This window comes from Lichenostomus cassidix, chromosome 1Aa (genome assembly GCF_008360975.1).
Source record: "Lichenostomus cassidix isolate B80296 chromosome 1Aa, HeHo_3.0, whole genome shotgun sequence".
Taxonomy (NCBI): domain Eukaryota; kingdom Metazoa; phylum Chordata; class Aves; order Passeriformes; family Meliphagidae; genus Lichenostomus; species Lichenostomus cassidix.
Window position 1 is genome coordinate 18,021,871 of NC_139480.1, and position 22,246 is coordinate 18,044,116.

General features: G+C 36.8%; 1 protein-coding gene across 4 annotated transcripts; it reads right to left on the minus strand.

Annotated features, from left to right (window-relative positions):
• Positions 1-2,249: 2,249 nt before the first annotated feature.
• Positions 2,250-22,237, minus strand: LOC146443253 (uncharacterized). 4 transcript variants are annotated; one of them, XR_014855990.1, is made up of 5 exons: positions 22,134-22,237; positions 19,422-19,493; positions 19,064-19,254; positions 18,511-18,572; positions 2,250-2,842 (listed from the first exon to the last, which is right to left on the minus strand). XR_014855990.1 is itself a non-coding variant. In XM_085079239.1 (4 exons), exons 1-4 carry the CDS (start codon positions 22,186-22,188, stop codon positions 2,685-2,687), a joined length of 345 nt encoding a protein of 114 aa, XP_084935365.1. In that variant the 5' UTR covers positions 22,189-22,237; the 3' UTR covers positions 2,250-2,684. The 4 variants fall into 4 exon arrangements, 1 of the variants encoding a protein (XP_084935365.1); XR_014855994.1 differs by lacking the exon at positions 18,511-18,572; XR_014855993.1 differs by lacking the exon at positions 22,134-22,237 and adding an exon at positions 21,162-21,236 and having other exon boundaries at positions 19,064-19,493.
• Between the last annotated feature and the right edge of the window lie 9 nt (positions 22,238-22,246).

Below are 22,246 nucleotides of genomic sequence, written 5' to 3' on the forward strand. Positions count from 1 at the left end.
TATCATGTCATGCCCTATCAGTTCCGATGTTTATACTAATAAAAATCAGTATTACATATTATTGAAGCTCTTTAATACATTTACATTACCAAGCTCCATGCTTATGACTGAAATGGATTCTAGGGAGTTAAATGATGATACATATTATATGAAATTTACCATAGCTCATCTTTCCAGAGATCAGGATCTGGCTATTTATTTGTATTTTGATATTAGCTGCAATATTAATAAATATTTACTTTAAGAAAGGTGTTGCATTCCAAATTATTTTTTTAATTACTTGATTTGATTTTCTAATATGTTAGAAATCCTTACAAGTAACCTGAATTTGATACATCTATTTTGTTCCAACTGATAAAATAAAATAAAATGGTTGTTAGAGTTTCTATGAGAAAATGCCATGTCTACTAGGAGTTGAAAATCCTGATCATTTGATTAGAAAACACTGGTACATTCTCTCCCTCCCCAAAACACATATTTGTTCATAATGGACGATGAAGCTAATTATACTGTATCTCCTTGCATGCTGACTGAAGCTGGTTTGCATGTTAATGTGGAGAAGAAACAGCATTAAGACTGTCAGTGCTGGACATGCTTCAATGTTGCCTTTTAATTAAAAGCTCAAATTTCTGAGAGAATAGCTGGAAAAGAATGTACCGGAATCTTACACAAGAGCTCGACTTACAAAACACAGCAGTCACATGGGTTTGTTTCCTGTCACACACTGTTAGCATCAATGACACTGCTGCTGCCAAGTTCACTTGATCTATGCATAAAAGAGATGCTTACTTTTCAAGAGTTATTTGCCCAGCAATAATGAAAACATCCCAAATTCCTTCATACTTAACGTGTCCCCACCCCCAGACATTATTAATTTGTGGCCTTACAGATCAAGAAAAACAAAGTATTGAATTGCTGACCTCAGGACTTTTCCTGGGTGGTGGGGGTTGCTTTCATTTGGGGTGGTTTAAGTTTTCTCATCAGGAGTAGAGTTTTCTTTTAATGGGTGTTGCATGAAAGCACAATTTCTCTACTTGCTGGCTTATCTGTAATGTTTTGCATGAATTTCTAGATTGAAGTTCCTCTCATTAAAAAAAATGGAGATAGCTGGCAATTCTCTCAAAGCTAGGTTTATGTCCTGACGGTGTGACAGCCCAAGGATAATAGAGCCCCAAGTTAGTGATTTAAATCATTCAATACTGACAATAAGTGAATATCATATTTTCAAAGATAACATGTCAAAGTTTCCCAGAGATATTCATTCCAATTGCTCACATCTGATTATCTGTTGCGCTGGGGTAAATACAAAGTAATTTTCCTTGCACAAGTAAATCGGATCTGTCATCACAGAGCTGTAAATTGGAGCACAACTGGCCCACCCCTTTTTGATTTTGGAGTATAATGGCTCAGCTCAGAACAACAGTAGAATAATATTTGCATATTTGGTCAATTTTAAAATCAAATGCCATTATTTATATGATAATTGGAATACTTTCTTTAGTAAAGACAGCTTAAAAAATACATATATGAATTAATCATCTTCCTGTAGGAACTTTACAGTTCAATAGAGAAGATCATTTAGCCAATGAACAACTACATTGATCAGCATAATATATTTAAAGTTGCATTAGATAAATGAAGAAAATCCTTTTAGTGAAAAGGGGATTGACCTTGGTGGAGTCTTGTAATATTTTTTCAACTTAATTTGATTTTTTTTAAAAGTAATTTTTAAATTAAAAAAATGTTAGATCGGAGGAAAAGGCAGTCTAAACCAATGTCCTCTCTCTGACCAGGACTGAAAGATGGTGCCTAATTAAGCAAAAGAGAAGGTAGAAATCTATAATATTCTCTCAATCTGTTCTTCTAAGTTCTTATGCTTCTTGTGTTCTGTGATATGGCTTTTCCAGTAGATGTTGAAGGCAGATGAGGCACTTCAGACACCATGATTCTGTCAGCTGTTTAAAAGTTTGCTTCCTCTTACGTATCTTGCTTTGAACTTAGCTCTGCTGGCCTAATTTTTCTCTTTTTCTTTTTTTCTTTTTCTTTTTCTTTTTCTTTTTCTTTTTCTTTTTCTTTTTCTTTTTCTTTTTCTTTTTCTTTTTCTTTTTCTTTTTCTTTCTTTTTCTTTTCTTTCTTTTTCTTTTTCTTTCTTTCTTTCTTTTTCTTTTTCTTTTTCTTTTCTTTTTCTTTCTTTTCTTCTTCTTTTTCTTCTTCTTTTTCTTCTTCTTTTTTCTTTTTCTTTTTTTTTTTCAAAAGCATCTGTAATTTTTACCTTTTCCCTTATTCTGAACTTCAGAATGAGTGTACACATTTTTGTTGCATTAGGAATACATGGCAGATTGCCCAATCACATGAAAAAGAAGTATAAGGCAATGTCACCTTTGGCCTGGTGACCTTTCTAAGATTTTGATCTAGATTCCTCTTCGAGAACACTTACTCTAGACAACCAGATCAGCTCAGAGGCTAGCTCCTCCCTATAAAAGAGACTGCAAATGCTAACATTTTCTGTTTCTTCATTTTGGATAGCTATCAAAAAACTGCACTAGTTAGCCAAGGAATAAAGTAGTAGAGAACTAAGTCCTCACAGCTGCTCAGGCATTGCTTTAAAGCCAGCATAGTGCACTCCATGCACCTGTTTGAACCTTCTCATCGTGAGACTCAGATGCTGTAGGCTCTTGACACATTCAGTTCAGGGGGAGAAGCAGCCCACGACTGCAGCTCAGATCTTGGGTGACCCGAGTCACTTCCAAGGGGCAAAGCTGCCTGTACTGACTGGTCAGACTAGATGCTCCAATTGTGGACACATCAGGTGTCTGAATTTGGATAAGTCCAGGCAGTATACCTGAAAGAAAAGTAACATTAAACATTTTAACCAATCTGGGATAATAAATTTTATCAAGACTTTTTGGTGGATTATATATAGGGCTTTTTTTCAAATTCATTTGCTACACAAGATTCAATAGCCTTTTTGAAATAGGTGTTTATGAAAAGCAATTTTCAAAGCTTCATGCCCACAGGACACCGGAACATATTTCACCTATGCATGTGGGAAAGTCCTCACCAGACATGTACCCATGCCCAGACAAACAACAGAGAGAAATGATCCCACGTGAGTGATGTGAGTAACCATGTCTACAGAACAGCCTGGTTTTCAAGTGTCCGTGAATGATCATAGCATTAAATGGTTCAGAGAAGTGATTGCTGCAAAAGTTGAATAATTGGTTGTTTTCTCAAAACTGAATTCTCTACACAGATATTCTACAAATGAAAAATCTACTAAATTTATCAAATAAAGCTTTTGTTGTGAATTAGTCACTTCATGACAGCTACAAGCACAAAAAGACATAAACACACATCAAGTATTGCTTTGTGAAATTTGTCACAATTGACAGCCTTCTGTTAAGGTCTCTGACAGAATGTAAATGGGGTCTTTATTATGTGAATAATGTAAGAAAGAGGAATATGCCAAGTCTATTGAATTTATTTAGACTTTATCACTCTAGGGCCTTCAGTTATACTAAAACAGCCAAGTGCTTCTTACAAACATTTTGCCAGAGACCATATTTTACCTTTAACTAGCAAACCACAGTTAATAACATTTAAAAATCTGTAAGATGGCTTTAACTTTCTTGTATTGTGCTTGTTTTTTAAACCACAAAATAGAAGTAAAAATATACACTTGAACTGTATTCAGAACATAGTAAAGGAAGATCAGCCCAAAAATTCTCTTTACCCAAAAATAGAAAAACTATTTGGCTTTATTTATTTATCTGTTTATTCATGTTCTCATAAAACATGCCAGAGAATTGATAATGTATTTTGCAAATAAGTTATGATCTAAGACATCACTCTGAGAAAGCACATATGTACATGCCTGATCAAGGAAGTACTTAGCCATATGCCCAGCTTCAGTAGGACTCAAGCATATTCAATGGGATCCTTTCCAAAATTTGGGCCTGAGGCAGTCAGATAATGAAGGAGAATATTAGCACAAAAACTCATGGAACCATAGAGTCATGTAAGTTGGAAAAGACCTCTAAGATCATTGAGTCTGCTCATAGACCCAGCTCTGCCAAATCCACCAGTAAATCGTGTCCCTAAGTTCCACTGGACCAACTTACCCTACAGAGTCAGGCAGGCCAATAAATGTTGTGAGGTAACCCCCAAACCAGACTATTTTTAAAGGAATTAGTTCAAGGAACTCATTCACAGCACAAGACCCAAGAAGCCGTGGTTGCATGATCAGGCTGGTGCTATGCCATGGGAAAAGGGTGAGTAGTGTGGAAAGACTGAGAGCTCGATGCTGGGGCTGAAAGATGAAGATGAAATCACCATCACCTCCACTGCCACCACTTGGCTGGGGCCTTACACATTCCCTCCAAGGTGTGAATATAGAGAATCGCTTTTCAGAACCTCCAAGTTCAGGCATTGTTTGCCTTGATTTGTTGGGAGACATTTTCCATGTTCATTCATTCTTTGTTTTTCTGGGATGTAATTTTTAGTTCTTAGGTTTGATTCTCATTCCTGCACTTGCCGTCTCCATTTTTGTTGATTTAAGGAGTTTTACATGCTCATGATACTGTTTTTAGAAGCATCAAGACTTATCTTTATTAGACAAATGTTCGATTGTTCTAGATAAAATTTTGCTTGAAACCTACTCCTTTCTTTAACACAACAGCATTTATGCAGATTTACCTTTCCTCCCCTTTTTTTTTGTCACCTAGGATTTTTCTGTGACAGCTATTTGTTACAATGGTTGACTCTGAAACCTTTTTTTGCAGCTACTAAAGAAACTGGTTCTGTCACTGATTTGCATTGAAAATAAGCCCAGAAAGCAATAAAATCAATTGCAGAAAGAAGATTGCAAGATTTTTGAATTCTGAAGTCAAGCTCAGCATCATCCTTACAGCAGAATGTGTTGCATGGGGAAAGAGCATTTGGGATTCTTGGCTCATTCCTTCCCTTCTTGTCTCAGCAGATGCTGAGAACTGAAGAAGCACATTAGCAGCCAGACACTCACTATCCTCAGGGGTTTCATTCCTCAAGCATACTTAGTACACTTAGGCACCAAATGGAGACCTTTTTTTGGTGCTCAGAGGAAAGTTATATGATTTAGGTATTTGAGAACACAGTGCTGACAAGTTTGAAAATAAAAGAGGAAAACTGATGATCTTGATGCTTGATTCTTTTTGAAATCTATCTGTGAATTCTTGTGAACAAGACAAACCTTCCAATTTCTTTGAATTCCCTAATATTTTTCCAGTGTGAGACATTCCTTTGTGATTTTTTTTTTTAAAAGCTACTAAGTCTGTTATTTGACCCATATTTATTTCAACTCTGATGCAGCACAAACAACCTGTTCTACTTCGTACCTCAGGTTACTCATTCCCACTCTTCCATCACTCCCTCATTTTGTTAGTACAACCATTTACAGGGCTTTGAAGAGAACTTGATTAGATAAGTGACCTGGGTTAAACATAAATCTTTCGCATTTACTCATTTACAGAGTTATTTCTCAGCCATATCAACTCCTGATCCAGATGACCACATGAGCCCCAGTCTGATGTGGATGTGAGGCGGCGGAAGAAACACATCAGGTGCCTGTCAATGCAGTTGGCACTGTGAATGGCTTAAACAAACTGTGAAAAGCACCAGGCCGTCTGCTTTTTCTCCCCTCTCCCCATGGCTGTCAAACATGTATCTTTTCCTTTCTACCCCCCAAAAGAGCTTTGTCTTTAATTAGGTCAGCTCTTCAGCCTGTCTCATGATGTTGCAGCTGGAGAGGCTGAGATGGGGCAGCATGTGGGACTATGTTTGGAGGATCAGGCAGGATCCTATATGTTGGACCCCAGTGTGTGAGCTGGATGAGCAGCTCTGCATAAGCTGCTACAAGTGAAGAAACACCTAGAGCTCTTCTACATATGAGACAATGTGGGGACTGGTGGTGAGGATGGAAACAAGAATTCATGGGTGGCAAAGAAATAAACATCAATTTTGAACCCCTCTTAATTTTTGAGCTGACCACTCTTTGTACAAAAGTCAAATCAGGTTAAGGCACATCATTCTAGGTGGAATATCTTACACTGGAGCTTACTGCAGTTTAGCTACCCCACTCAAATTTCATGCATTTCAGTTAATTTATCTTACTTTTCTTTAGAGACAAACTTTAAAGTAAACCTCAGGAGGAACTGTGTGCATGAGTCTTGTACACCCCATGTGATTTCAATGGCACGTTTGTACCAGCAGTCTGAGTTTATACACTGCTCTTCTCCCTTTTGGCAGGCCACTGGCAGCCCTGCTCCATCGCCTGGGAGCTGGCTGCCCACACAAATGCCCTGAGAAGCAGGAGAGAGACCACAGCTGACAGGCAGCCCTGGGCTGTGTGCTGCCTGCTGGGGCAGATGACTCAGAGCAGAGCCACCAGAAGCCATGACGTCCTGCTGCAGCCCTAAGACGTGGAAGTGACAGCCTGTTCTCCAAGGTGTCACCAATGTATGCTCATCACGAAGCCCCTGACTCATGTACTCCTTTCTGCCCCTCTATCTCTGGTTTCACAGTGTAGGGCAAAAACACAGTAGCAAGAATTTTAGTGCTGGGGGAAGCTGGTGGATGAAAGAATTCAAATAACTGACCATTACCCAGGAAAATATATCACACATTTTTGAAGACTATTGAGCTATGAGCTCACACATTTCTATTGGAAACTCTTGCTAGATATGACAACCATTGTTTGAATATCCACTAGTTTCATCAAGGATATTCACTCATCATCCACTGACATTTTTTCTCCCAGGATAGTATTTACCAAATAAGATCTCTTGGGCTTTCTTCACATTTTAAGAATTATTATTTTCGGTTTAATTCAGTTACATCTAATTTAATTTCACTTAAATAAATAATTCAATTCAAGATTTTTGAGCAGTTTTTAAATCATCACCCCATACATTTACTTACTATTTGAGATTTTCAAAACTCTTACAGTTCTAATTAAATCACAAAGCCTATTTGGACATGATCATCACGAGTGTTAAATTAACTTCTTGAGAGCCATTAACTAGACATGATTATGTCAGGTGTTTTACTTTTTCTTTAAGTGACAGAAGAAATTCAGCTGCTGTGAGCTTGAGCTTAAAAAAACATTAAACTGAAATAAATTGCTGTTAAAGGTTCGTTTCTTTAACCTTTTGTTCGATAAAAACTCAGAACCGGTTAGCTCAACAGCTGAGAACACATTTAATCTTGATTGCTTCATTCCAGCATTACTTAATTTAATTTCTTTTATCTTTATCCCTAGCTTTGAAATCTTACCAGCTCTTTCCAAGCCACTGTGATTGATAGTCATATTACTCTCATGTGAATTGGTAGTGAAGGTGATGTTTCTCTGCTTTGAAAGCAATACCACAAATGAAATTGAAAACCGTACTTTTAAAAAGAGAAAGAGTTCTTATGATTGGGATAAAATTATCAACCTTGGTGCCAATACAAAAACTGAAGTATAAGAGTAGCCTCATTTACTCATATCCTACACTTAATTTACATTTTATATCAACCCTTAAGTGCCAATTTTAATGCTAAATGAGCTGTTACTTTGGAAATAGATTATCTGGTTTGATGGAGTGCCAGAAGCTTTGACATCTAGTTCAGCACAAGGATAGCTGAAGAAAGCCATCTAATGCAACAATTTTCAAGGACAGTGGGAATATATTGCTCTTTTCAGGAAACTCTGTATGCTAGACACAAGCTGTTTGTGGCTTATATGGACTGAGAAGTGGTGAAGCACTCCAGAAGCATTTACCCAATGTTTTCACCACTCAGACAGCCATTGGTATTAGCTTGTCCTAGCATTTGGATATTTTAAGTTCTTCCAGCTCAACTGATTCAGACACCCAGTTTTACTACAATATGTTGAAAAGCAAGAGTAGCAAAGAAACTGGGGGTCCACACCAAGGTTCAGGTTACTGATTTTCTGTCAAGGCTGTCAGTAGGACAGGACTGCAGAGCTGTGGTCTCAGAGAACAGTCTGAGTGGCTTCTGCCAAAGTACCTGAAACCAGTCCACTTTGGAGCTCCAAGTCCACCCTCTGCCTGCCTATGCATGTCCCAGTTTGTGCATTTGGGCACCTACCTAGCAGTCCAGAGACATCTAAGGAAGTACCTAAATGTCTCCTAACTTTCCTCGGTGAACTTTCCAGGCATGTTCAGAGTGTGTCCGCCACACTGGACCAGGAAGGCCTAAAAGTTTTTATTTTCATTCAGAAACAGTTAGTCACCATCCTTGTGAGAGCCAACCAGTTTGATGACAATCCTAGATACTCTCCATCCTGAAGGGAGTGTGTCCATAGCTCCTACAGGGAAATCACTGATATGGGCACCAGCCATGATGTGGCTTTCCACAGTAGTTTCAAGAGGAGAGTGAAGGATTTGTGCTGCCACAGGGAAAACAAAGGAGAAAGGTGCACCTCTATCTGCCAACACAAAGGGTGATTACGCATAAAGAAAGTCTTAGACTCTCCTTTGCTTCCACAAATTCTTGTAGATTTATTCAGTGATTAACTTTTTAATGTGGCATTCCTAGATTAAGGGATGCAAAGGAATTCATACCTATTTACATAATTTCTATTACATTAGCATCTAGAGTCCCTAACAAGGTTGATCTCTAATGTTCTAGTCAAGGGAGTCATTTGTTGAGGGACAGTCCCTAAGAGTTTGCAATTTAACAAAGAAGACACAGCAGTCAGGGAAGGATGGAGGTCTTCTGATGTATATGAGTTTAGACCATTAAGGACCCTTTTCCCCTTGTGTGAATTTCACTTATATTTATATGGTTTTTTTCTCTCCCATTTTCATGGTGAGTGAAGGGCCCGGTACACACCAAAACATCCAAAATGTTTATGTAATATCTACCATCATGCTGGTATTATTTCTGAAGGCCATCAGAATGACACTTATGACATACTGAAACTGTCCTTTGTGTCAATAAAAACAGACTCTAAATGAGACGCATAAATCGAGCCATGCTACATTTTGCATTTGAAGGATTTACAGCTACTTAGCATGTGAACTATCCTAAATCTGCAAAGAGCAGTAAAATATATCCTCTAAACTGAAAGCACTACCATTTCTGGGAGCTTAAATTTGATTAGTGATATCAATGGCTGTAAACATTTGTTTTTCAGATTTTGACCTTAAACAATGCATTAGCCGCTGAAGAACCAGCACTCATCACATGTAATTCACTGTTATGTCTTTTTCTTCTCTGTCTCATGCTCAGAGTTTTGCCAGAGTTAGGCCTTGACACCTTTTTTTTTTTTTTTTTTTTTTTTTTTTTTTTTTTTTTTTTATGAGGCTTTGTAACAAGAAGAGTTGATTTTCACAGTTCATAGAAATTAAACCAGTGCTGAAGCAATGACCTATTAACCTTGGAGAAGGGGGTCACAGTAGGCAAGGTGTGAACTGAGGCCACCTCTGTTCTGCTTTTAGAGGCACAGGGACAGATTTTCACATTAGTAAACATTCTACCTATGCCATGAAAGCTATGCTAGTTTGAATTCACTCAAAGTACATGAAGTCACATCAGTGTGCTGCACACACTGCTCTTAAGATTCACTTGGAATAAAAAATCTGTATCAATCTGTGCACCAGAGCTCTTCCTCATTCTCTTCCTTCATTTTTTGTGCACACTTCAAACCCTGTGGAAAAAATCTTATGACAAGTAGGCAATCTGTCCCTTTGGTTGTATGTACCTCTCTGGACCCAACTTCCAGAATCATTAGAAGCAGGAGAAATTTTGTTATCAGTGATGCAAAGATTCTTTGTGTTATTATGTTTCCTGGAATAATCTCTCTTTATATAGATTAACGTTTTTAAAGAAAAAGTTGAAGAAACTCACTAGTTCAACTAAAGAGCTGTCTGGGTGAACTGGAGGGAAAGTGTCATGTCTCTTCTGTGATGCCCAGAACTCCACATAAGATACAAAGTGAGGCTGCACCAACACTGAATACAGAAGGATAATTACTGCTTTTCACCAGCAGTTTGTGCTGCGCTTGATGCACCCCAGGATTGGATTTGTTTTCTTGGCTGCCAAAGCAAATGTTGCATATTTGCATGTGTATTATTGCATTGTATTCATACTCGAGCCTTATTGTTCTTCAAGGATCTGAGAAAACTTCTATACGGAAGACCATTAAGTAAAAACTAGATTGGCCCTGAATAGTGGTGGAAAAAAGAATATGTGATAGGAGATACTAACACAAGCTTTTGCAGATATTAACTGGACACCATGGTAAACACTGCAAGTTTCTTGCTTTGTTTCAGAAGGTTGATATACTACTACCGTTAAGCCCAATTTCGTGGCTACACTGAATGTAGCAGAGCCCAGGATACGTTAAGATTTTAAAAAATTAAAATATGGAGGTGGGAAAGATAGAGTTGTGGAGTGTTTTCTAAGAGTAATATGTAGAGAAGGATACTGATGAGAGAAGAAGAGGATGCTGAGCCAGATCCCTGCCTTTCAGTCCCTGCCCTCCCTCCTTCTGCCTGTGTAGGCTCAGGCAAGAGCCATGGCCACCCCTCTGCTCCTGCTTTGCCCACAGATCGACAGCCTCTTGGCACTTCTTCATCACCTCTACTCAGCCTACACAAATGTCCCTCAAACTATAGATAAGCAGAAATGTGCCACTTGGGAGGGAAAAGACCACGAGAAGGAAAAATATAATTTGAGGAGATGAGGACTTCTCCCATCTTTATAGTTTGCAGACTGCTTTAATTCTTGTCTGTGAGTAGCTCCCACAGAGCAAGTAAAATTACAGTGAACTATGACATAATTGAGGAAAAAAACAGGCTCTTTTTTGATGATGACCATATAATCCTGTCTGCCAATAAAATTACACACTCACATTTATTTCTGCTTTCACTGTAACCACTCATGCCACTTTTTTGCTGTTTTGTTTCTAAAAGTTTAGAGAGTCTGAAATAGTACATTACCTAGTTAGATTTTTACATATACTTCACCACTGAAGGTACAAAAGGACTGTTTTGATAATTTGCTGAAAATGCTGTTGCAATTTCTAGCTGTGAAACTGAACTTACATTACCTCAACTGACCGGACCCATAGCAGACTCTCAAATGGAATGTATGCATCACTCTTTGCCAATTCAGAGGTTATTTAATACGGTATGTCTGGAACCAGCCTTTTTGTTGAAATTGTTTTGGCTAAGAAACTACCCAGATGAGTCTACTGCAAAACTATGTGCTTTGACTGGGATTTTCAGTCAGTCTGGAATCACTCTGTTCAAAAATGGCAGTGTTAGAGATTACTTCTTTTGGAGAATATCTCTGAAACCAAAGATTTGGTTTTGCTCATTTTTATTTATTTATATGTAGCATCAGTGCAATTCATGCATGAATATATTTTTGTATACAAAAAACTTCACCTTTTTGACTGTCTGTGCTAAAAATATTCAATAAAATATCAGCAGAGATAGGCTGATAAAGACAGGGAAGAACTGTAATTTGGCCATGTGGATGGAAGCTATCATTTTTCAGTATTCTGTTTAGCCATGAATCATATTATCCAGAAATGGTTAGTTACTATGTTAATGGGAATAGCTGATGTATTGCAGTAAGTGCTGGCATTTTTCTGCTGTGATGGTTTTCTATTCACACTAATAAGCATTTTTCTTTTAAATTGGTTGCACTGTTTAATTCACTGTGATACCTCTTTGACACTCCAGAACAAATTTTGCTTTCAATCATACTAGTGGAAATCTAGGATCAGCTATCTGTTCTCATCAGTGATAGACCTCAATTTGTCCAGTGTTTTAAACAAGACTTCAGGTGCATTTCCATCACACTGTGATAGCTAAGAAGGATCTGAGGGATTGGGCTTTTATTTCTTTATGCGGCTGAAAGAAAGAGACTTTGTTCTTATGTAGTTAAATGCACTATTTCACACTCAAGTGTATAGCTATGTATATCACAGGCTGTAGTAAGTTATGAATCTGAGGCATCCTCAAAAACAGCAATCATGGTGAGTGAAATATTAAGCCCAAGTCAATAGTCATTGCTGAGAAAGCAGAGCTTGTTAACCTGGGCATGACAGCCCCACTGCTGCTGCTGCTGCTCTCTGAAAGGTGACTGAAAGGTTGTGTACTTTGGCAGGAAAGTGCTGATGAATTTAACTCAGGTGCAACCTCACCTGCCCCATGGCTGGGACATAGTAAGAGGTGGCACCTGTGGAAGGGGCAGAAGAAATGAGAACAAATGCTCCTCCCTCAGACATTGGAGTTCACAATCTGGCATATTAATTTGAGCTGCTTTTCTTGGATGAGATTTGTCTGGATGGTTTTTCAAGTCCTGCGAGGTAGATTGAATTCAATTTTTCATCTTACTCATCATTAAGTGTGTAATGGGCAGTTTCAGGCTTGTAATGAAACTAGGTCAAACAGTAGCCAGCTTGTATAAGCTCCAAATGTCTGGTTCACTAGAGTCTGGTATGTTTTAAATGAGAATAGATGGTATTTTGATGTACCTTAAAAAGCATAAAAGGATAAATGTACATTAGCCATGAACAGATTTTTCTTATAAAATATGCTGGAAATCAATTATGTCCCAAGTCCAGCATTTCCCTCCTCAGGCCTTTGGGATTTGGTCAGAAATGCAATTTTAATGTCCAAAAATCAAGTTTTATAGTTTAAATCCTGCCAGCTGTCACTGCACTAATTATAATCAGTATCTCGGAAAAGATACTTTGAAGCCCAGAATTTAAGTCTATTTGAGAATATAATGCAAAGTAGCATACAATCCTTATGTAGCCCCCCCCACTCATTCAGTGTTATAAGTACTTTGTCCAGCTTGTGACACAATAGATATCTTTAGCAAAGTTAATGGGAAAAAAAAAAAAGCCCAAAACAAAAGAGTTCACCATTCTAATTTTTGAAATTTTAAATAGGTCTTCCAGGACTACAGGTAAAGAAAAACATACAAATTACAATTTAAAAAGTTTGCAAATGCACATCTTTGTAACATGTTCATAATAAAGGAAACAGAAATGAAGAAATTTATGCTAGACACTGAAATACCAGATTGCAAGACACAGTATTTGGGACTCTCATGTCAGCATTCCTGCTGAGCCCTCAGCAAGCCACCAAGCCAGGCCCCACCATTTCTCTTCACACCTTTTATTTATTCTGAGCTTCTCTGAGGCAAAACTGTTTTTTCCCCTGTGCTTATAAGAGTAGTCAATTTAATCAAGAACTAGATAATGAATTATGATGATGGCACTTGGCTGTGGTAGATAAGAGGCCATGATAGATAACAGCACACTCAAGTCAGTAGACAAAGTGTCAAAACCCATGTAAGTATCAATAGTGGCCATGATATTACAAGTTTGCAGAGAATGTGAATGAGAGAAGTTTTCAAAAAATGCTGTTTCCCCATCTCCAGGGTCCTGGCATCCTTTTGTATAACCCACTCTTTGAACCAAAATTTCTGCTACCAAAAATGAAGACACTGTACCTTTCCTGGACTAAATCCCCATCTGGATCAGTCTTGCTCCAGTGCCTGAAGTGTCACTTTCCCTTCTGCTCAGCATCACCCCTTTGGTATCTCCAGGGATAGGGATTAGTTTTCATCTTCAGCTATTCTATAGCCTTGCAGTAAGAACACCTACTTAAAACCAGGATCTGCAGATTCAAAACCACCAGAGGCCAAAAAGAGTCAAAAGTGTGGGTTTCCCATATTGTAAATGTTAGTCTATTCTGTTAGGCTATTGTGTGGAAGTCAGTGCATGACCTGAGCATGTCTAATGGATCAGGTTTCTCTAAGAAATTAGGGTAGGTTTAGCTGCCTCGTGTCTTTTATCAGCTTGCACTGGAGGGTAGAAGCTTTATGCCCTCAGCCAGCACATTTCTGAGGAAGTGATATGCCAGTCCTTAGGAACTTTGTGCACTGAAACAGAGGAACAAATTGATTTTAAGCACCTCCAATACTTAGACAGGACCTGAGCATCATTAATCTGAGAACTATGGACATGGTACTGGGGACATAGGGAGTGAGAATGAGCCCTAATCAGAGAGGCAGCAGTTGGTCCCTGGGCTTGGAGTAGCAGCTCAAATGAATACCTGCACTAGCCACTCACATTCTTGCCTTTTTGTAAGGAAATAAATCAATGTATTATTCTTTTCTACCCTGACCCTACTTATTATTTGAGCTGAGTGAATAATTCACAGTATATATCTTTCCTGACAAACAGAGCTGATTTTTCTGTTCTTGGGCATGCATCTATGAAACCATCTGCCTGTAGCTATGAATAGATTGTAGTTTCCTCATGTTTATCTCTCTAAAAAATGCAATGATTTCCATTTCTCCTCTCCCAATCTTATTACCTCTTTGGATTGATCCTGACCTGACCTCTGAACTGTTTTCTGGTCACAGAAATCATCAGGATAGTGTTTTTCAGCCACAGGTATAGAAAGTTCATGTACATTGCTATTTGTTATTTTTTAATCTTTTTTTTTGTTTGTTTTGATATATGCTTTCAAGATGAACAAGATCTTATGATGAACAAGCTTACACATTTCTAATCTATTCAATATATTAAGAGGTAGGGGAAGATACGAAAACACGTGCAGAATAAAATAAAATTGAAAAAGGTTGGTTAATAGAATAAGCAGTTTTCTGAGTAATTTCTAGGCCTAAAACTGACATGGAAATTTGAAGTCAAACATCTTTGAAACCTTACAAATATTACTTTGAAATTAAATTTTTCCTGTCCCTTATTGTAGTAACATTCTCTGACAAGCAAGTACAGCAGAGGCACGGTGCAGGTTGAATGAACCGTAACAGATATGAATATATTAAAAAACTCACAAGTATTTTTGGAAGGACTTATGTTTTATTTGGGATGCATTTTGCTATAGTCATTCCAGCCTTTTTTATGCTTGATTAATCATTGCTAATTTGTGAACTGACTAAGACAAGGGTTACTTCTCACTGCAAGCATGTGAGTCATCTTGGTGGACCCAAGGCATGTCACTCTCTGTCTGCTGTAAAATTATATTTTTATGTCTTTGTAGAAGCCTGTTGTCTAATTCAGCCCTACAGCTGGATCAACAAAACATCACTGAGTGAATCATTCGCTGTCATCCCTGTAAGCGAGGTTCTTGCAGCAACTCTGAGTCAAGTCTAGAACTAATGCCAAATTTAAAACGTGGCCCCATCTAAGCTGTTCCTTTACAAGTAAATATAAGGTCTGTAGATATCTTAAAGATTTCTTTTTATTCTCTGTAAACAAATCTGGGAAAAGAGATGGGAGAGATTTGCTACTGTACTGAAATCACGTGAGCCTCAAACAGAAAGGCTGAATGTAACAGATATATATTACAAGCTTTTATATCCCTAAAATGCTGGACACCTCAAAGTATATTGACTGCCTTTGGTTCACTGATCTCAATGGCAGTTTAAAGCATTTGGTGTAGCAGGAGATAAGAATAATTTTACAGGATGGAGTGTACCAATATGGCAACTTATGTGAAAGACTGTCGTGTTAACCATGGCATCTTGGGTTTCACATAGAATCTTAATATTATTTAGGCTACTTAAGTGCATAAATCACTGGCTGTCAAGAGATGGATCAAGGTATTCAGAAGTGGCTATTTAATTTCTCAGATTTAGATTAGACACTCAAGCATGCAATGAATCCTGATTTTTCGATTACTCCATCTGGATGCACAACTTTTGTTTGTTTGTTTGCTGTATTTTGGTTTTTTGTTTTGTTTTGTTTTGTTCAAATTATTGCTCCTTTTTTATGAATACACTAAAAAATTTAATTATTTTGATAAACATTTCAGTAATAGTTGCTTTCATTCTTGAGATGCTTGAAAACATTTCAGTTCTTTTCTGGTTTTCTTTATTTTAATTAGGACTTATCTTAGTTATAAATGGCCCCAAGTGATAAGATATTTTCTGATTAACTAATCTAGCAAATTATGGTCAGGAAATTTAGCAGAACTGGTATTGACTTGTAGTTCTTTGGGATTATTCCAGAACAATGTAATCTGAAAGGATGAAGAGGAGGTAATCTACTTGAAGCCCCGTGGACTACAGCAAAATTAGGGAGAACAACTTGTCATTTTCTGTCTATTAGCTGTCTGAGCATATTCCTGATCTATTCTTGTGACTGTTAGCTCATGGTCTGTAGTGCTGTACCTTTCTTCCTGTATAGGAAAAATTGCATTGGATCCAAATTGTGATACAGTCTAGACAGATTTACTGCATGACTTATTTTGAACAGCTGAATTGTCTATATTCTTTGCTGATATTAAGGTACAGTTTTGGTTGTTAGGTTGACTGGTTTCAGTACTTGTTGGGATTTTTTTTTCTGTTTCTGCCTATGAGGACTCTGGTTTGCAATATGCTCTCACTTCTCCTGTGTCTGTGACAGTTTTAATATTTGCATAAGCCCTTCTTTTCTGGTTTTTTTTTTTTTTTTTAATATATACCCTTATATTAGTGCCATGTCAGTAAAGACTCCTTTGTCTTCAAAACAGCATAACATTGGTCCAGAGCAGTGGAAAGTCCATCCTGAAGCACATAAATTCCAAGAATCAGTCATTTTCCAGCATTTGAATAATTCTGGAATCAGGGTCATAACACCTTTACTTTATGTAAGTCACCTTGACTCTACAGAGATGACTCTTGGAACAGAAGCTCATGTCCTCATCCCCTTTATCAGGGTTTAGCAGCACAGGTTTCATACACCAAGACCACCGAGCTATGTGGACATATAGCAAACCTCTTTTATTTTATTTTAGATGTATGTACTCAATTCCTACTTGATATCAAGTAGAGGAGAGCATTTACTGACCTTGCACCTTGACTTAATGAGATCCAATACTATAACAATTCAGAAGTTAAAAATCCACCAGCTGCTCTAGCAGACATAATTAAGGAGTCAATTGTCAAATACCAAGGTAAACGATTGAAGCCAAGACAGACTATTTCTGGGAAAGCAGACTTAGTGGTGGAGTGGGAAAAGCTTCATAGGAACATGGAAACTTTATAGCTAAAGCAGAGATTCTAAGTAGAGAGCAGTCCAAACATGCAAGTAGGATTTCTGCAGCTGCTTAATTCAGGGTCTCTGAGGTAGGAGCAGAGGAAATCTTTGGCCTGAACTTCTGGATGTAAATTCTCTCTATATTTTCATTTTATTTGAAATCTTTTTGAGAGGAAACAACCAAATGTGCCATAGAGAAGGGACATGAGGTGACAGAGAATATTTCTAAACTGCTTTGCTAGCTGGAATTGAGGTTGACTAATTTTCTGACCTGTGATATTTGGTTGCCTCTTCATAAAACATTTTAGCACCTACACTTCCCTGTTTGGAGATTTAATGGCTAGTACCTGTCAGCAGAGGAATCCTCCTTTCATTCCTCACCTAAAAGTCTACCATGTATATGGTGACATATAACAGTGTAGGAACTGACATTTCCCAGGAGAATCTAGTAATTTTTCAGACTTTGACAAATATAGCCATTCATGTATATGTTTTTGTTGTTGTTTTTTTTTTTTTTTCCACAGAAGTTTAAAGGCTAATATACGTTTGACCTATGAAATGACAATATAATTCTACTGTGGTATTAAAGGCACATATCCATGAAACCAAACTAAATTATCACAGTCCTTACTCCTTAATTATTTACCAGTACAGACCTGAAGGACCCTTTGTATAGGAAAACTACTGCTCATGAGAAAATTTTACTTGGAGGAGATGATATAATTGTTTAGACATGCAGACACATAGTCATGCTTAAAAGTTCATGAATTCGGGGATATATATCTATTTATTTATTAAGAGTAGAATTAATGTAACATCTGACATAACAGCTCATCATCCTGTGAAGGTAGCCCACTGATTAGCATTTAGTAAGAAGAGCCCTTGCACTTCTGTGAGGAGGTATCTGTAAATGTTTACAGGTAAAAGAACTGTTCCACATGTTGCTAGAGTATAGAAAATCTTTTAAAAAAATGCTGCCTTAAGCTTTGGTAAGCAAAAAAAGTCAGAAAGCAAATGAATAAGATGTATCAAAGAGCTTTTCTTTGGCCTTCTGCAGTAGAATTAAAAAGGATGACTTTAAAGAGCTGATGACAAGAGGCTCCCTCACAATAATAATTTATATACAAATAGCATCTTATGTGAACTATATTTAATTGGGTAGAAAATATATAAAAAGAAATTATAATCAATAATGTGAACAAGGTTAGGTCAATGGTAAGAATGGTAGGAATTCCTAAGAATGATCCTTTAATCTTCTTAATCTCTTCTTGAGAAAATGTCAATATGGGCATCATAGTAAAGAAATTTTAGCAGTATAATCTTCAGCTGACACTAGGAAAGACATCCATACCCAGTTTAATGGACTCATCTCTTTTTAAGTTTAAGAAGTGATTAAAAGTTTGAGTCACTAGGATAGTATATTGTAACAGAAAATTTTCATTTGTAATAGAAAATACCTGTGCAGAGTACAAGGTGAGGTTGCAGTAATTTCCCATGTCTTGAGAAAATTATTGTGACACTGAAATCACAAGAAGTTATATGGTTTGATAGTTTAAAAAGTTCTTTGATCTTTAGTTATTTTTTTTAATTAACTTTATGTTTTTATACCTGCTTGTTAAAGCAAATTTTTAATACTTGTATAATTCAGCTTAATTTTCTGTTTTATAAAAATCTCATGTTCTCTATCTGGATGACGTATTTAAATATGGACATCAAATTAAACAAAAGAAAATGGTATATCCTTGTGATGTTAGAATGCCAGAGTGGTTGAAGGAATTATTAGCACATATTTCTAATGGATTTTAATTATTTCATGTGTAATTTGTGCTTTAAAAATTCCTTGAAATAGATACTTCCTGAATTGGGAACCAAGGGACAATTGAATGAGACAGGAAACAAATAAAGAGACATTAAGAAACAAACTCTCATATGCCTATGACAGAGATAAACTGCCAAATACTGCATTAGTCAGTGAGGAAGAATAATAAAGCAATATGGAAAAGAAATTACCTTTTTATGGCAGTCCTTTTCTCCCACGTATTCTGACAATTCAATGACAGATGTAATTCTAATTTGTCTTCTGTTGAGAATGGAAAGACTTAAATACTTCACTTCTGAAACTATACTCTGGTCTCAGCCTCTTGAGGGATTTTTAACAGTGGAATGAGGAAACTTTGGTGAGGGTGATCATGGTTTAAGGGCTGTAAGAATATTGAAGAGATGTTGATAGGCATCTTTTACCACATGCAGAGGATGGTAGCTTGTGGAATGGTAATGCAGAAGTTAAAATGTTTCTTCACATAGAAATGAAGCTTTTAAGCATTCTGAAATACAATAATAAAGAAAAAAACGTCTTTTCCTCCTTTACCTAGGTCTAGACCAGTTACATGCTTACATTTTTAAGGGATTCTCTCATAAGAGTTCACATCCTGATTGAAACCTAAGAAGAAAAAGCAAAAACTCAGTTAGACTATCAGAAGATCCAAAATTAATCTCTTACAAAGCAAGAGATTCACCAAAGTCCAACCTGTACATCGGTTTATTTTCAACTTAGAGTTCAAAAGAAATAGCAGCTTTGTGGTTAAGCAATGATTGAAGAGGTTAGTAACAGATCAAAGCAAAGGATGGGAGAGAGATGGGTGAGCATCTGGGAAGGAAAATGGATGACATTTTCCTTGGTCTGGTCTAAGAAAAAAATGAGAATGTGGGGGAGAGAAGGTGAAGGAAAAAAAAGGTCAAACTTCTAAGGAGAAATACTTTTGCTAGAACGAATGGTGAAAATTTCCAGAGAAAGACTTGAAAGATGCTACAGCTGTACTTTAATCCTTCAAAATGATTTCTGCTAGTAGTTGCTCATTTGAAACCTCTTACTTTGTTTCAAAACACATTACACAATTGAAATTCCCCAAAACTCCAAACCAGACTTGTTTTTCCTCCTCAGTGCTCTGCTGTGTTACACTATACTATTAAGAGATTTTTTTTGTTTCTTTTTTTTCCTGAAAATTTTCCTCTGAAAAAGAATGTATCTCCTGTATTGGCCTTATAACATTAGGTCTTTATTTGCATAATGTTCCTATAACTTAAGGATATGTAGTTCCCTGGTTTTTGTTAATATTTAAAAATAATTTTGCTCCCATTTTAAAGCAAAAGGCAAAAATAATCATTGCAGTTTACCATATTAATTTATCTACAGGCCTATAGTGTTATACACTACTAAAAATTAAATTTGTTAAAATATTAAAATTTAATTTCATTAAGCAACTTATTGTTCTATTTATTCCATGTCTTTGTGAGACAACTTTGGTTTTGGGATTAGGGTCTATATACTTTTGTACTACAGTGAACACCTCTGAAATATTAGATTCCTGGCCTAATTCCATATTTCTATTTTATCTAGTAGACTTTTATTTGTATCTCCAATTCCTTTTGTTGATGGTGCTCCTGACCTGCATATGATAATTGTTTGCTGCTTTCTTTGGAAGAAATTTGCAACCTCTTCTGTGTCTGTCAGTAGGGCTGTTTGTGATTTCACAGTGTCTCAAACATTTATCTGTATATTATACATCAGAATCAAACTTAAAGAAAATATTATATGTTTGACTCTTAAAACGTGAAGGGAAGTATTGTGTATATCCTGTTAGCAGAATACAGGCTCTTTATAAAGATAAATTGTGTGGGTAGAACAGGGAATATGCTATAGATGCATAATTGCCGAGAAGTAGACATGTGCCTCCCTATGGTCCAGAGGAATTTCTTAGGCCATTTGATAGAGATAATGGACAAGAATACTCACCATTTCTGTAGGAATATTTTACTTCAGCATTTTTAGGGAATGAAGTACTTTGTCATAGGATGAGGGCTCTAATCTAATGAAACATTGAAAAAAGCAAATTATCTCCTTTCAATCAGTTAAAAAAACCCCATGTGTCTTCTATAGCATTTTGTACAGAGCCCAATTCTATGGTTATGACTTAAGTCTTGGGGGATAATTGCTCAGTCTGAGCATATGCCCCTATTGTTGGCAGCAGTTGAGCAGTGAGGTTTGAAAGCCACAATTTTGGATTTAGCCAGAATTTAAGTACTAATTTGTGGGATTTGGAAATTTTACCAAGATCAGGAGCTGTGGTGTAGCACAGAATGAAATCCAGTTGTCTTGTGTTGCAACCCATAAATACTGGACTCTAGCAAGGATTATGAAATAATTTGGCTGTTAAACCACTGTTTTAATGGAAAATAAAAGTATTAAGGGATGGGGGGTTAGGTATTTAAAGATCTAGTTGTTAGCCTTTCTTTTTATACACTGAAAAGACAGATGATATTCTGACTGTGAATATTTTGAGTTATTGAGGTAACTACTGTGAAGGGGGGATTACTGCAGTCCTTCTGAAAGACCTATCAAAGACTTTTCATAGTTATAACTTAAAATTACATTTTTGACTAAACAGATGAGATAAAGGAATTCAGACGAACAAGTTCTTAAAGCTAGACTTGTGGAAAAGAGTGATGAGAGTAATAGCATTTTTAGAATTCTATTCTCTGCCACTTTGTTAGGATGATAAAAAGCAAGAATTCATTGAATTTAGGAAGGTGGAAAAAAATTGTACTGAATGGATATTTGCAAAAAATTCTGCTCAGCAAAAACAAGGAGCTAGTGCAGGAGGAGCCTCTGACTTAGATACAGTAAATTCTCATTCAAGCGCATTGTTATTGCAGAACAGACACACATCCTGCTATGCCTTGCCACTTAGTCATGACATTCATCATGGGTAGAAATGTTATTTTCTGGGAAGGAAGACATGGCTTGGTAAATCAGTCTTCATCTAAATTACAAAAGGGAAAAGACCCTCACATTGACTTCAGCAAGGGGAAAGATAGAATGTCAGATTTTTAATAACAGGCAGTTATTCAGCACGTGTGGATTAGAGCCATACTGCTGTAGACCCTTTTCTATAATCCTTTTTATTATCTGTGAGGCCGTATAATCAGGCATCTTATCAGTCTCTCTAAAAGGGAGAATAATTGCATCTTCAGAAGTCACATAGTGGAGACATTATTATTTTGATTAAAAACAAGCACTCACCTTTCCCCAGTGAAGGATCTTCACATGTGAAAGTGCTTAACCAACTTAAATACATATTCCACAATTAAAACAAATTGGAAGAACTTGAATAATCAGTGGCAGGTTTGAAGTGT

Excerpts from the sequence above, each read along its gene's own strand:
- LOC146443253 (XM_085079239.1), bottom strand. The coding sequence starts at position 22,188 with ATGTATTTAAGTTGGTTAAGCACTTTCACATGTGAAGATCCTTCACTG. Across the intron at positions 19,134-22,133 it reads AGATCCTTCACTGGGGAAAG|AAGACAAATTAGAATTACAT; the intron begins GTGAGTGCTTGT and ends CATTCTCAACAG. Across the intron at positions 18,573-19,063 it reads AAAAGGACTGCCATAAAAAG|TGTCACAATAATTTTCTCAA; the intron begins GTAATTTCTTTT and ends TTGTGATTTCAG.